Source organism: Eucalyptus grandis, chromosome 2, assembly GCF_016545825.1.
Source record: "Eucalyptus grandis isolate ANBG69807.140 chromosome 2, ASM1654582v1, whole genome shotgun sequence".
In the NCBI taxonomy this organism is placed as follows: Eukaryota; Viridiplantae; Streptophyta; class Magnoliopsida; order Myrtales; family Myrtaceae; genus Eucalyptus; species Eucalyptus grandis.
Window position 1 is genome coordinate 16,569,267 of NC_052613.1, and position 14,840 is coordinate 16,584,106.

A 14,840-nucleotide genomic window follows, 5' to 3' on the forward strand; every position below is an offset into this window, starting at 1 on the left:
AGTGGGGCACTCAATTATGAGAATTTTTTTAAAAATAATATCTAGATTTTTAAGTGAATCGGAAAAGATCAATGCACAAAATCTTGCCATTCCTTCAATTTTTGGAAGCTTCGTGTTTGAATTTTGAATTGAGTGTTGTAGTTGAGCTTTCATCTCAATGATCAACAAAATTCATTCATTTTACTTACTAATTACGATAAAATCATGATGAAAATTGTGAAAAGTTGTGCCATTCTTTAGTGACTCACTATCACCGATGATGAAATTAGGTCTCAAACGCGTCTCTTTCAAATAAGTTTTAAAACTCAATTAGACCAAATCAATTGGGACCTACTAAACTTTCCCTCTCTTTTCAAAGTCTACCTTGGATTGTGTGTGATTATTATTATTATTAATTTTCGGTTGGTCATGCATGATTAGCTTCGCAAGGGAAAGAATGCCCCAAAAAGAATAAAAGATTCCTAAGGTAAAAGAAGGTCAGGGATAAGAACTTTCACCAACAGCCTTAACTGATGTAACATTCTTTCACTCCTTTTTCTCTTTTATGTGCCTTTGCTTCTTTTTTTTCTAGGGTTTTTGCACTTTTAGGAGCAAAGGGAGCAGTTGCCTCCTACCCATGTCCATTTGAAGTTGAAACCATACTTATAATTGAATTTGCTTCACTTTATGTGGCTTTTCTTGCTGAGCTTGATTTTTCTAGCTGCTTTACTATGGATTCGAGATCTTCTTGCCTTTATAGGTTGGGTTTTTGGCCTTAGCTTAGCTTGGTCTCCTGAGTACTATTGTGAACAACAGGTACATACCCGAAATCAATGGCGCAACCAGCACCGACTGCGGTATAATCTTTGTCCGGCCCTCTATTCCCAGGGATAACTTCTTTTCTGAACAATGTCATGTTAGACAATACGAAAGGAGAGCAGTTTACAAACACAGAGGAACTTCATTGTGATCACAAGAGGCTGAGAGCAACAATTGGTTAGATTGCAACTCTTTTTGTCTAGGATTCTCTTTCCGTCTTCGCCAATATAATTTTCGATAGGCCGATGCTTTCTTTATAGAAAGTGGGAGGATCATGGGATCCAATGCATAGAGGCAAAGGAAATTTTTAGCCAGATATGGAGACTTTTTGTGGCTGGCTAGTTGTGCATAAAGACTAGGCAAGAGGTTCCATTCCAATGTCACACTAGCCAGTCTATCCTCACTATAAACACAACCATAATGTCATAATGTATTCATTCTTTTGCATCGGCAGAAGCATAAGCAATTTTACGCCTGAAATTGGTGAAGCTGCGAAAAACTCCATCAGTGTAACCTTGCAATCCTTGCACGATATGTTCCGCTCATATTAGATCCCCTATGATGTAGAGAATTGAGAGCGTATTTACAGATAATCTTCCAGCCAGACACTTTTTCTAGAATTAAACAGACTTAAACACCATATCCCACCCATGTTATGAAGTGCACTCCACAAATTCTTCAAAGCTGCTACTATGCCATCCAAATGAATTGATTTACAAGGCAATAAATGGAACCTAAAATCCATCTCAATACCCAGTAAACAGTCGAGTATGTTTTGGGTCCTCTCCTTTCTCTATGCATACACAAACACACGCCTGATGCAGTCGTGGAACATGCGTACCTGAATAAACAGATCATTACATATTGTGCCTGACAAAGCAAAACAAAGTCAAACATGATAACACGACCATTTCTTTCTAGGAAGATACGACTCCAAAAAATCGGGCTTGATGATTGAAATTGTAAGACAACCCCTTCAGTCAATCAAAGGTTCACTGCTTTACAGTTTTAACAAAGAGAAAATAAATGAATAAGGGTAAGGTGGAAGCTACTGATAACATAATGTGGAAAAAGAAAGGAAAAAAAAGAATTAAAAAAAAATCGAACATGCCCGGAAACTTAAAAGGAAAAAACCGGAGAGTAAAGCAAAACGTTGTAGGAAGTAGAAAAGGTGCTGAGCTAGTTCCATGGATCATCCCAACCCTTGGGACCCTCCCTGTTGACAAAGTCGATGATAGCCTGGACAGCTTCGGAAACCCTGTTAGAGAGCGAGTGATTACCATGCTCTATTTCAACCTTTTCTGCCCCACCCAGGGCTTTGCACAATCTGCACAAATTGAAGACATAGCCTGTTACCCCATTCCACTTGAATGGTAAAAGTCCTCATCATCTACCTCTTATCAGCAATAATTGAAAATTATTCTCATATTAGCTACCTCAAGTCAATAACCTATATCTTAGGTTTTGAATAACTCAAATGAGGCAAAAGGCACAAGCATTGCCCTTTCAAAAGTGAGAGACGAGAAATCATTCCGCAAGTACCTTTCAACCAAAGATTTCTTGTCAACATACGCCGGCACATACTCATCAGCCACCGAAAAGATAACCTGCAAAGTTTGAGAAATGTAAATTGTGAATTCCACCGGCACATTTTGATAAAAAACCAAAACACAAGCAGTCAGAGTCTCAGAGAGAATCATTGGCGCTGATCACGCTAGTTTACGACAGCTTACATGTCCTAGTTACTATCAAATATTCCTCAGTTATGTTTCCATCCTCTCCTCCAAGTGGCAAGAATCCACTCGCTTCACACTTATGTCACAATCTCATTTGTGAATCCTCATGGTAACTCATTAAGGTTACTTCACACAAATTGTTTAGCACAAGTTGAGATGTGAAGCAAAAAGAATCGCCTATCTCTGAGAACCACCAAAGGCAATGCCCATACCTGGCAAGGAGTGTTGCACATATGGCCAAGTCTCATTCTCAGCTGATCATCTGTAAGATCAGAACTGAACATGTCATCCTCACCCATATATGCACAGAGGGAATAGAACCTGCAAGTTAATTGATAATCAACTCTGCTGCATCAGCAATCTACATTCAACTTTTCCAAGGTAAAGCACAGAATATAGGTATCTTTGCATCAAATTGATTGAAAATCAAAGCTCAGCCCATGATACATGGAGGGGTACATACTGCTGATGCATGCACAAATTGTGAATTTTCAAATGAAAAAGTAAATTCAGAAAACAAGAAAGATTGTAATACTCCATTAGACATTGCAATACTACCTAGACAACCCAAATAGACTGTACTGACCCTAAACAACCATTAATTCTGGCTTAGCATGTGCATACCCAAACTGGTCCATTGGTTTCTTCAGATTGGGGCACTCTTACCTGTTAGCAGTAATTGGAGAGCCTTCATCTGCTTCTCTGGGCATCAGTTCAGATCCTCGTCCTTCTTTTATCATGGTTGAAGCTAAATCAATCAAAGCAGCAGTCTCTGGAAGAGTTGCTCTGTATTCACGATCACTAACTGGGGCCTGAAATATCCAATTTGCATTAGTTCACAAATAATTAGTAATTACAAATGGAAAGCAATTTAGTCTATTGCCCAAGAATAAATCCAAATGTTTGCATCTCTGAAATATGTACAAGCAAGGAGTCATAGTAGGTGGGGATGTTTCTTCAACATCTGCACTGCAGCCTATCGTCAAGTGCCTATAGAAAGGCTAAATGTCTGAGAAATTGTTGGAACAAATTTTTTATCATTACTAAATGATGGATTCAGGAGGGCTACCATATCTTGCTTAAGGAAAGCTTCCACAAATCCATATTACTGTGGTACTGACTTAAGCTTCAACCAACCCCACCTTACTACGGGCAGGTACCACGTGAACTCATACTCAACTTTTATATTTTTGTGATCCAGAATATGCGACACGCTTCAGTTTTGTGATTGAATCAAATTGCAAGTGTTAATGAAAAGAAGTCAATTTTAGATAGTTTAAGTGTGTATTCACTTGTCACAAGCTTTTAGATAGTCTCAGTGGATTGTAAAAACTCAGTGGCATGAGAGTAAAACCATCATATGGCAGTTTGAGCATAAATTCATTACTCTTTCAGGTAAAACAAAACAAGCATGCTTTCATCTTTAGCAAGTCATTAAAAAGATTATGATCATATTAAAGGACCAAATTATGAAAGCATGGCATGAAAACTTTCGTATGGTAGATGGAAATTTACTGCAGATGTAACCATATACACAAAGGCAAACAAGAATAACGCGTGCAGATTTACATCAGTGTCGTGCATATAGCAATTTTTCATATCCTGTTAGATTGTGAAATGAATGGCCTTAAGGAGAGTCTACAATGAGTTCAGACCATCAAAAATTGCATTTGGGAGCTTTGGTGCTAACATCAGGGCATAAAGTTCACAGAAGAATTCTCTTTAGAACTTTATCCTAGAGAGAGAAACTACATTCCATAGACTATCGAGCAAATTGTATCTTGAAGATTATAAGCAAGCATGTCATGATCTTTGTAGAGAGGTTCATGCAACAAACCGTCTGAAAAGGCAGGAAAGTATGAAAAGGCTCAATACAGTTTTTTCTGGACACTACAAGGTGATTTGGCTAGAAGATAATAATATGTGGTCCATCCTTAAGAAGTTTATACATCTAAACTGATATTTGTGTAGCCTATGTCAGCACGGTACTTGTTAACCCCACATTGACACTGGTGTCAACAATGAGGTTGTTCCTCCTTTATAACTTGCCTTTTCTTCTTAGGTTGTCCTCAATTCTCAAATTTGGTATAGTTGAGATTTATGAAGTGATTTCATATATTTAAATAGGCAAAGATTTGAAATCCCTGTTAAAATATTAAGGGACGAAATTTGACTTTGGAACAATTTTTATATCCACCGCTGGACTTGGTAGAATCATTCTCACTACAATACTCTGCAGAATCATTCAACTCTCATGATTTTATTTGGTCACATTCAAACTCTCAGAAAAGTCGATGTGTCTGGACACATTGTACAACCAAGATGATGCAGCATGCTACGGGGTAAATACACCATAAGTACCTTAACTTTCGTAAGACACTTGCTTGAGTGCTATAACTTCTTTTTCAACCACTTGAGTACCACAACTTTTAAAAAGAGTTCATTTGAGTGTCATTACTTTGAATTGATCACTTAAGTGCCGTAACTTTTCACAAATGTTCACCCAAGTGTTGAAAATCTAACATGGCATGGCACTTGTGGCAAATATTTTCAAAAAACTGCAGGACTGAAGTAATAAAATGGAAAGTTATATGAAACTCAAGTGATCGGAAAAAAAGTTATGGTACCTAAGCGAGCGCTATATGAAAGTTATGGCATTTGTGGTGTCCTTTTCCTGCATGCTGCAGAGTGCCCACTCAAGGCACATTTTTGCTGCATTGCTACAAAATCCATTTTTCAAATTAGCTAGTTCCCATGCAAATGGTATTCTATGTGACTTGCCACATATGCTACTCGTCAAATTGTCTATTTAACTGATTTTGGATTTCTGAAGTCACTTCATGTTTTGTAGGTTATCTAGTTGGCTTCACCATCTGGACAGGATATATACAAAGTGATGACGATTGAATCAGTATAATAGTAGATGTGGTACATATTAATGGTAAAACTGGTAATGAAACTGAAAATGTCTCATGATATTTACCCAGTTTTTGGTGCTAAAACATAGAAATTTTGGATCATGCAACAGCCACTACTAAAGAAAAGCAGAAAATTGGAAAGAAATGGAAAACTGTCAACCACTACTATGCCTTGGAATAGGTACTTGCTCAAACAACCATTAACTAGATCACAATTCCACCCAAGCCATGAAAGCATGCTAGTGTCCACTTCAAGCAAATTCATGTAGTTCTGTGCAGCTTAACAGCAAAAGAAGATTTCCATGAAAAGGAAATAAAACCAAGATGGATCAGTAACTACCTGCAAGATGGCACCACGGACAGCTCTTGAACAGGCAGCATTTGTACGCATGTAGTGCACAATATCCTGTTTTTTTTTTTTTTTTTTTTTTTTTCCACGTAAGTAGGATGAATCTATTTCTACATTATTGTCAGAAAGTAATGCTTAAAGCACCAGTAAAAAGCTCAATCAGCACTAACCTGACAACCTGTACTATGACCAAGAAGAACCACACCTTCAGAATCTTCTTTGTTGATTAAATAACTGATTAATTGATCAAGTTCCGCAGCATCCTTCAAATTAATTATTTCAAGAACAATAAGCAATGTCCTTTTTATGCAAATCAACATCATGGTTAAAGAATACAGCCAAGCCAATAATTTGGCTTTAATCATACGCTTGAATCAACTTGTTAAAACATGGACCATTAGACCAACCAAACGCATTAGTAGCATATTAAAAAGTGTTTGACTTGTCAAAGGTTTCAATAAATTTGTGAATGAATAACTAAAAATGTTTAGTGTCATCTTTTCCAGATCGAAACAGGCACATGGTCAACCTAGACTCGATAATTCTTCAACATTGACAGGTACCCACGGTAACCATAGAATTCACAGCTGCGTTCTTCTTGAACCATAAATCCAACCCAACTATCAAGAACACACGGAAAACTTCTAAACTTGCTTCGGCGACACATGATAAGATTAACAAACTTATAAGAAGAGAAGTAGACAAATATTATAGAAAATCAACAGCATAAGCTAACAAACTAAGGATAGGGTATTAGCTCATCAGAATCAAAAGAAAAGGAACAGCATATCAGCATAGCAATGCAAAAACTTAGGTTGTTCACTTCAACAATCCAAAGGCCATAAAAAAATTGATGCAGCACAGTATATATGCCTGTATTGGCTAAGCTGTTTCTACAACTTGCACAAGAGCACATAAAGCCCATGTGTGCTGACAAGCATATAAACATTGTGTTAAACACAAACACATGGATAGATACTCGGTGCACGCTCATGTGTACATGTATTTTTGATGGACAGTGGGGGTCTTTTAGTAATCATGTTTACAGAGTTTCATGATGGCTCCTGTGAGAAGTAATGCAATGGTAACTCAATACTTTTAAAAACTACAAAACAATTTTACACAGCAACTCAGCCATATCAATGAGAGAAAAGACAGCACAAGAGAAGCAGATGGGAACAAAGAGCACTTTTGAGAGAGAAAAATGTTACTTGTTGCAAGCTGGAGGTGCCATATCCAGAATAAGAAGAAGACATTAGCAACTGAACAAGTGACCACTTCTCCTTATCCAAAGCAATTGCAAGAGGTTCCAAGTACCTGTAGATTTATATAAACAATATCACCAGGCATTTGATAAATGAATGGAAACAGCGAAGCCAAAACTTGAAAGAACATTTCTCAGAAATCAAATTGCACCACTGTCAGAGAAAATGGCATTCTTTTTAAAATACAAAGTTAAAGATTAGGACAGTTAAGATAAGACGTACTCGGTAGCCAGAAAACCATCAGTCAGACCACCGATGAAAATGACTTGCTGCTTGTATTCACCCGTTTTAAATGCAACCTGCACGCAGAGATGGAAAAGAAATAAAAACTTATGATCTTTAAAAGGAGAACCTCGCAGGCGTGAAACTTTTAAGATGATCAAACATATCCTGAAGGCCGAGGCTTTCTCAAGCTAGCGTCTAGACAACAATTGCCTTCAAGTGATACATAGAACAAAAGTTCCACCATGAACGGATGTGTTAATTGGGTTTGGTGTAAGACTGTCACTTCTTATTAAAGTTGCAAGCTCATATGTTGCAGCTCTATCACTCATTGGAGGAGGTTCGCTAGCGCCACTACGACGACCATTTTGACATGAAGGCTGAAAATTCAGGACACATGTGACAAAAGAGAAATCCTCATGTAATTTCACTTTATCTACTTTGTTGCAGCTCTGCACTAATATCTGGAGGTTGGATAGAGCTGTTATAATATTTATATCCACATGAAGACTCAACTGCACACGTGTAAAAAGAGAAACCTTCATGTAATGTTGCCCTAGCTGCTACATGCCAAACACATATCTCTTCATTTATTCTCTCTTCAACAGTCAATATAATCTTCAGATTTTGTTACTAGATGTGGAGCTGAACAGTTTCGATCTTTTGCATTTCACGATTACCGATACTTTCAAAACCAACTAATGAAGCATAATGCGAAGAAACACTTGGTCACTCCAATGATTCTATGCGCCACCAGTGGACACAAACATTGGGAAATATACCCTCCATTACCATTACTTCACACGACACAACTGCATCTAAACATTTGGAAATAGACCCTCCATATTCCAGTACTTCACACGACACGACTGCATCCATCCTCATACTAATTCATAAAAAATAAACAATCTTTTTTACTGGTCCGCAATATAAACAATCTTCGACAGCGGCTGAGGAAGAACTGAAATCTAACGAGACCAAATTCCTGTCAGAATTGCATTTCCCACCCCAAATGCCACCAACAGCGCATTCACTTCCAGCTCGACTACACCAACAATTTCAAATCCAATCACCAATCTCAGTCCAAGCTAATCAAACATTCCCACGGACCTGATCTAAGCCGGAACAATGAGGAAACCAATCAAAGCGAAACGAAAAGAACCGGACCTGAACCGGTTTGGCGCCGTACTTGAGGAGCACGCCGCGGAACTGGTTCTTGCCCTTGATCGGGCCGGCGTCGGGGCCGGCGGCGGCGGAGCTCCCGGACATCCTGGCGCCGCCGGACTTGTCGGAGCGGCCGCGGACGATGCCGGAGAACCAGGAGGCCGGCGCCGATGAGGGGGCGCCGGACGTCGACGCAGACGCCGTCGCCGTCGCCGCCGCCGACGAGGCCGACAGGGAGGACGTCGAGGAGAGGGCGGGGTTCATGCCGAGGCCCTGGCGTCCGACGGCATGGCGAGCGGGGCGATCGGTGGATGCGAGGGGAGAGAGAGAGAGATTGGAGAGCGAAATGCGTCAGGTGGTGACAGCGAAGCTGAAAGAAGAAGAAATCGCGTCTTCTGGTTTGCAAATTTTTTTAATTCGATACATTTATTGTAAATTAATTTTTTTAACTGCAGTTTAAACTTACATTTTTTGATCGGAAAAAAATACTATAACGGATGTACCAATTTAAAGTCTTACTCATGGGTCACATGTGCATTGATTTACGATTATTCATAATATTAATTCAATTTAATAGAAATTAATATAGAGTAAATTTATCACAAATTAATTTGAGATTTTTAATGAAGGGTTATAGTTATAAATATATTATATGTGTATTAATTCAGAGTTTTACATAAAATTAATTTTTCCTTTTAGGCTAAAGCTATGTTTGGTTAGATGGTGATGTGGAAATTGGGGTAAAAAGTAAACTATAATTAAAAAGAGGTGCAGTGGTTATTCATAATATTAATTTAATATATTTATAATATACTAGTTCAAAATTTTTTATGAAAGGTTTTTTGTAGTTTGAAAAATTATTTTGGATAAATTTATTATAATTGCATGAAGATTAGTCATATATACATTGTTTGTGATTTTTGTGATGGTAATTTAATTTAATATAAATTAATAAATGTTAAATTTGTCATAAATATATTAATTTGAGATTTTTGGTAATTTTTCTTGTAATTTAAAAATAATATTGAGTAAATTTATTATATATATATATATATTTTGTCGGTTCTACTCATACGCCTTCTACTCTATAGTTCTTTCTCGACTTTTGTTCTGCATTTTGCGGGCGTAAAAAAACCCACTTCAAACTTACTCGTCCCTATCCCATCCCTCGAGAAGTGAGGATTTGAACCTCATCTCCCCCAGTGTTGGAAGGGTGGCCGATGGAGGAATCCCGGTGATTAAATATAAATATATTGATTTTGCGTTTTTGTGGGATTAATTTTTTTTTTTTTTTTGCGCACTAAAGTTGCGTTTGGTTGGATGACGACCTGGAAATTGGGTAAAAGAAGAAAAAGTAAAGATTGAAAAGAGCGGAGGACGCGCGTCTCGGGGCGCGTGGGGAGAGACCACGCCGGAAGTCAGGAGCTGCTTTCGAGTCGCTCGACTGCTGCTGTCGTTATTATTATTATTTCTTTTTATTAATATTCGTCCTCGGATGGGCACGTTGTGTTGTCTTCGTACCGTTGGAACTCGTTCTGTTTCTCTCTTTTTCAAAAAACCTTTCTTTGTTTCGAAGGAGGTTTCGGCGGCTATATACATGTGTCTCCCATAAACTGTGGCCACAAACAATAAAAGTTGGATACGATGGAGGTGTTCGAACCGAGTCGATGTAGGAACTTCATTAGAAATCTATTGGGATAACACGACGTTTTAGGCAACAGTTGTCTTGAGATCTGGGAGATCACATGGTATGGGAACTGACGGCAAGAGTTAAAATTTATCTTGTCATATGTTTGGTTCTTATCCAAGATGGAATAAAATGCTACCTTAATTCGTTTAAATTTTTGTCATAATCGAATTTTGTGGCTTTACAATGTTGTAATGAGCTATTTTATTTTTTGTTTAAGAGATATGTTTGTTTTGTGGAAAATATTTTTCTCATTTTACAATGCTAGGTTCGTTTAGGAAAATGAGTTAACGAAAAATATTTTTCAAATCGACGGAAAAGATTTTTCTATTAAAGCTTATAAAGATGATTTCCTTTTGAATAAACCAGAAAATATTTTTTTAAATTATGATCGGTACTTTACTTTTTGGCACGGAAATCCCAATGGTAATTCCCGAAATTTGGTATTTTGGACTAGGTCTCTAATGGCCGAGCTTGAACCCTTGGTGCCCGTGTTTGATGCTCCAATGGTTGACCTCGACGCTTGAGCTTCGGTCCTCGACACACAGGATTGGGTCTAGAAAGGCTGTGTGTAGGTCCTTGGTGCTCGGGTTTAGGTCATTGGTTAAAGAAAGTACATTCTTATAATTTTTTAATTAATTCAAATTTTTAATTATTTATATTTATACTTTTTTTCTTTCTTTTGCTTCTTCCTTGGCCATTCGCTAGCCACGGCCACGGCTGACAATTGACCTTGGTGACCTTGGCGAGACTTGAGCCTTGCCTAACTCGACGGATCTGATGAGGGCGAGGCTACTCCTTTTGTACGTGAAACCTATCCTCAAGAAATTTGCTCACGTCCATGGCCAGGTAGGGGCTCGAGAGCCCATTGGAAGAAGAATTGAAGCTTCGTAATGGATGTGCGACTCTGCTTTCTTTACCTCCTTGGTCCGTTTCTTGAAATTGTTGGCTGAAATGGCCTCGGGCATGTGGGCCGAAGAGGCTTCCTCGCCTAACTGCCAAATTTCAATGAGGCTTGGGCTCACAGGATTTGGCGAGGTGGAGCCTCACTCGAGACTAGAGATTGGCCAAGAAAGAAGCAAATAAGAAAAAAAAGGAAAGAAAAAAGAAAAGAAAGAATTTAAAAAAAAAATACAACTTCTTTTATAATGTTCTCCAGATTTCTATACCAAACATTAGAAAATATTTTTAATTTATTTTTAGGTTTTAGCCGAATATTAGAAAGTATTGTCATTTTACTGAAAAATGACTTCTTGGATTAGAAATGGTACATTTTTCGTGAAATAAACGAAATCTAACACGTAGGTCATACAATAATTATGAATTGATTGATGAAGGTTATCTCTATTTTTGCATTTGTGATTCTTTAGCAGTGAATCATAAGAAATTTTTTTACCATCTTCATTTGTGCATTTTCAGGTTTATTTATATTGATATGCATTAATACCAAATAATGGATGTGATAGGATATAAAAGTATTTGGCTTTATTAATGTGATTTGCCAATAAATGATAAGATAAAGCAAAATCCCTGGATTTCATGTTCTATCTTATCCGGTTCTATATCGGCTAGGAATTTCACAAAAAACGACCTTAATAATTTAATAGTAAAATTTAACGAAAACTAAAGTGTAGTCAATATTCTTTATAAGGTTATTATCCAATACATTTTTTATTTTCTGTCATGGTGATATAGGATAAAGAAAAATGTATGAATTTCCTAACCTATCTTCACTAGAAATTTAAACGTCCAAGTGCTGTTAATATTTTTTACAAGGTTATTATCTAATATATGATAACATTCTTTTTATTTTTTATTTTCTGTCATGGTGATATATTGATCGAATTTGTTGAGATTGACCCTTCTACACAGGCTAAATTTCCTTCACGAATTTTGGAACTTCGACCCCAAACAATTCAATCTTGAGATGGTTAAAATTTTTTATTTTTTATAATCTAATCTATAGATTAGCTAATCGCCACTAATTATTGTAATTTTCTCACCTACCTAACTTTTTTGCTTTTCTATTTTTTTAATCAATCTAAAGTTAGTAAAAAAAAAATGCATATATTACCAAAAGAAAAGTAAAAGACAATGGAAAACAAAATAAGAAATAAAATTAGAGAGGAGGCGCCGACCTTGCTCGTCCTAAGGGGGGTTGGTCTCTACGCTACGTCAAATCCTTATCGGAGGTGGGCGCTACCTCCTCATATTTTAAACTCTAATTTGAATCATATGTTTATAAACCTCGTTTCTACATTTTCAAAGCTAATTTTTCTTCATCCCTCCCGGTTCAACTCTCTAAATTACACATTAAAACTGCACCTTCCTTTAAAAGTATGAATGATCAGTGTGATTTGATAAAGTTTATATGATGGATACTAGCAAATGTGCACACTTGTTACGTGTATGCAAGAAATCAGCATTCGAAATACTAAGCAAAAATGTCCTATAAAGAAATATCTAAATCAAAGAAATGGACGAAAACATACTGTAAGAAAGTACACATCGCAAGGATACATATATCACTGGAAATAGAAAATTATCCTAAGATTTGGTCTTTTTTTTTATTGGTTATTGTTATGTGGGAGATAATATAAATTGTAGATGATGCAATTGTCCAAGGACATTATATTTGTAACATAAGTTATTGAGGATATTTGAGGAAAAAAAAATTGATGCGGGAGCTTATAAAAGTCGGAGGATTTTTTTTGCTTTATATAATAGTAAAAATTACCAATATTAACAGTCTGAATCTAATCCAATAACAATTGGAGGTGGGAAAAGAAAAGAGTAGCAATGGAGGAGAGATGGGCTAATGATAGGCTAGAAAACACCGACACTCTCCGAGAGTTTTCGTGTCGTGTCGACACATGTTTGACTCCATGTTCAACACTCTCCAACACTAGGTCAATACGTGTCGGAAAATTCAACATCTGCTCAATTTTTCTAACACTCTTCGACACTCAAGTTGGAATTCCAACATGCGAGTTTCTGACACATGATTTCGACATGCGAGATCAATTTTAAAAATTTTCAATAAATAAAGAGTCAAAATATATATGTGAAAAAATAAAAATCATTAATAAAAATAAAAATTAAAAAGAAGAAAAGTCTAATATTTTATTCTCTTTTCTTTTGACTCTCATTTTCCGTAATACACAATTTACCTTCAAGATTTTTTTTCTTTATACACGTTTAACACGCAAGTCTAGAATATGAATTACTTTTTTTTTCTTTCCAAGTTTTATGGATTTATTGAAATGGAGTTGAATTTGTCAAATTAAAACAATAAAGGATATTAATAAATTGTGGATTAGTGTTTTTAGTGTAAATTTATTATAGGATTTTTTTTCTTATTTTTTTATTTGTGAATTTGAATAATATTAATTTCAATCAAATCATAATTTTTGTTTATATATAAAATATACATTTAATATATAATGTGTCATAATTCTTTATTTTTTTGAGAAACAATGTGTCAGCATATGGTGTAGTGTCATGTCGCGTATTACGTGTTGATGTCGATGTTACTTAGATGATATGAGAAGTTTTAAAACTTTTATCCTTCATACGTGTACGTCATTTAAGTCCTAAAAATCGAAAATTTAATCCATTTCAATCCTCCCAACCGATCGTGCCACGTAGTTGCTCGCGTCTGCTCACCAACCAAGGCCGATCGTGCCATGTAGTTGCTCGCGTCTGCTCACCAACCAAGGCCCTGTGTGAGACATGTGGCTGTCAAGAGGATGGCGGCCACCGATAAAACGCCGTCTCCAAGTTCTCCTCAAAGTAGCATCGCCCCTGTGCGAAGTTCCTTCACCAAAAAAAGAGAGGCAAAAATTCAATCGAGGCTTGGTTCGTACGACAAAATTGTGAAACCGAAATTAAATTTTTGGTTATGTGAGGAGTGCGTAAAACATTAGACAATTGAAAGGAATTATGTGGGCAATTTAATGTAGTAGAGCCAATGTAAGTGATACTTAAACCTAAGTCATCGCCAATGATTATTTCATCCGGGCCTTCATACTCGCTATGCAGAGATAAATTAGCGAGATCACTTGTAAAATGATATGAGGCTCCCGAATCAATCAACCAACCCGCTTCTCAGGTTGAACTTGGGCCGGCTGCAACATTTGCAACCGGAGCACGGACTGCATCTCGAATACGGAAACAATTTTTGGCGGAGTGTCCCACGCGATCACAGTAATAACAAACGGCCGGGAGCTGTTGTGCTGTAGATACCGTGAGTCACCACTTCTGTGATTTCTCCAGCGGTCTGAATTGCAGGTGCCAAGGGAATTTCTGGAGTCTTCAGCAGGCTGTCCAGAACGACTAGAATTGTTCCATTGGGATGGGGCTCTTTGACCTCGAGTGTTTCGAGTGTTAAAATTGGCCGTTACCGACGGGACTTCAGCTGCCGTTTCTTCATGTTGAAGGAACATCTCATGGGCGACTAATTTGTCGTGAAGTTCCTTGAAGGTGATTGTGTTTTCATGAGCACGAATCGCCTCTGCGATTTCACGATATTTCGGTCCTAATGCCCAGAGGGCGTGGATGACAAGGTCATCATCATGGAGAGGTGAATCGATCATTGCCAATTCATCTACAATAGACTTTAGTTGCTGTAAAAAATCAGAAATAGAACAAGGGTTATGTTTAACCGTTGATGATTGGTCCTTGAGATGCATGATGCGGGAT

The 14,840-nt window shown here is 37.2% G+C and overlaps 1 protein-coding gene across 1 annotated transcript; it reads right to left on the reverse strand.

The window, feature by feature from the left end:
- Nucleotides 1-1,708: 1,708 nt before the first annotated feature.
- Nucleotides 1,709-8,825, reverse strand: LOC104424854 (UPF0613 protein PB24D3.06c). Its single transcript, XM_039307787.1, has 9 exons — nt 8,456-8,825; nt 7,289-7,365; nt 7,013-7,118; nt 5,972-6,064; nt 5,793-5,858; nt 3,201-3,346; nt 2,747-2,855; nt 2,341-2,405; nt 1,709-2,125 (listed from the first exon to the last, which is right to left on the reverse strand). The coding sequence occupies exons 1-9, from the start codon at nt 8,714-8,716 to the stop codon at nt 1,978-1,980; spliced, it is 1,071 nt and encodes a 356-aa protein (XP_039163721.1). The 5' UTR covers nt 8,717-8,825; the 3' UTR covers nt 1,709-1,977.
- Between the last annotated feature and the right edge of the window lie 6,015 nt (nt 8,826-14,840).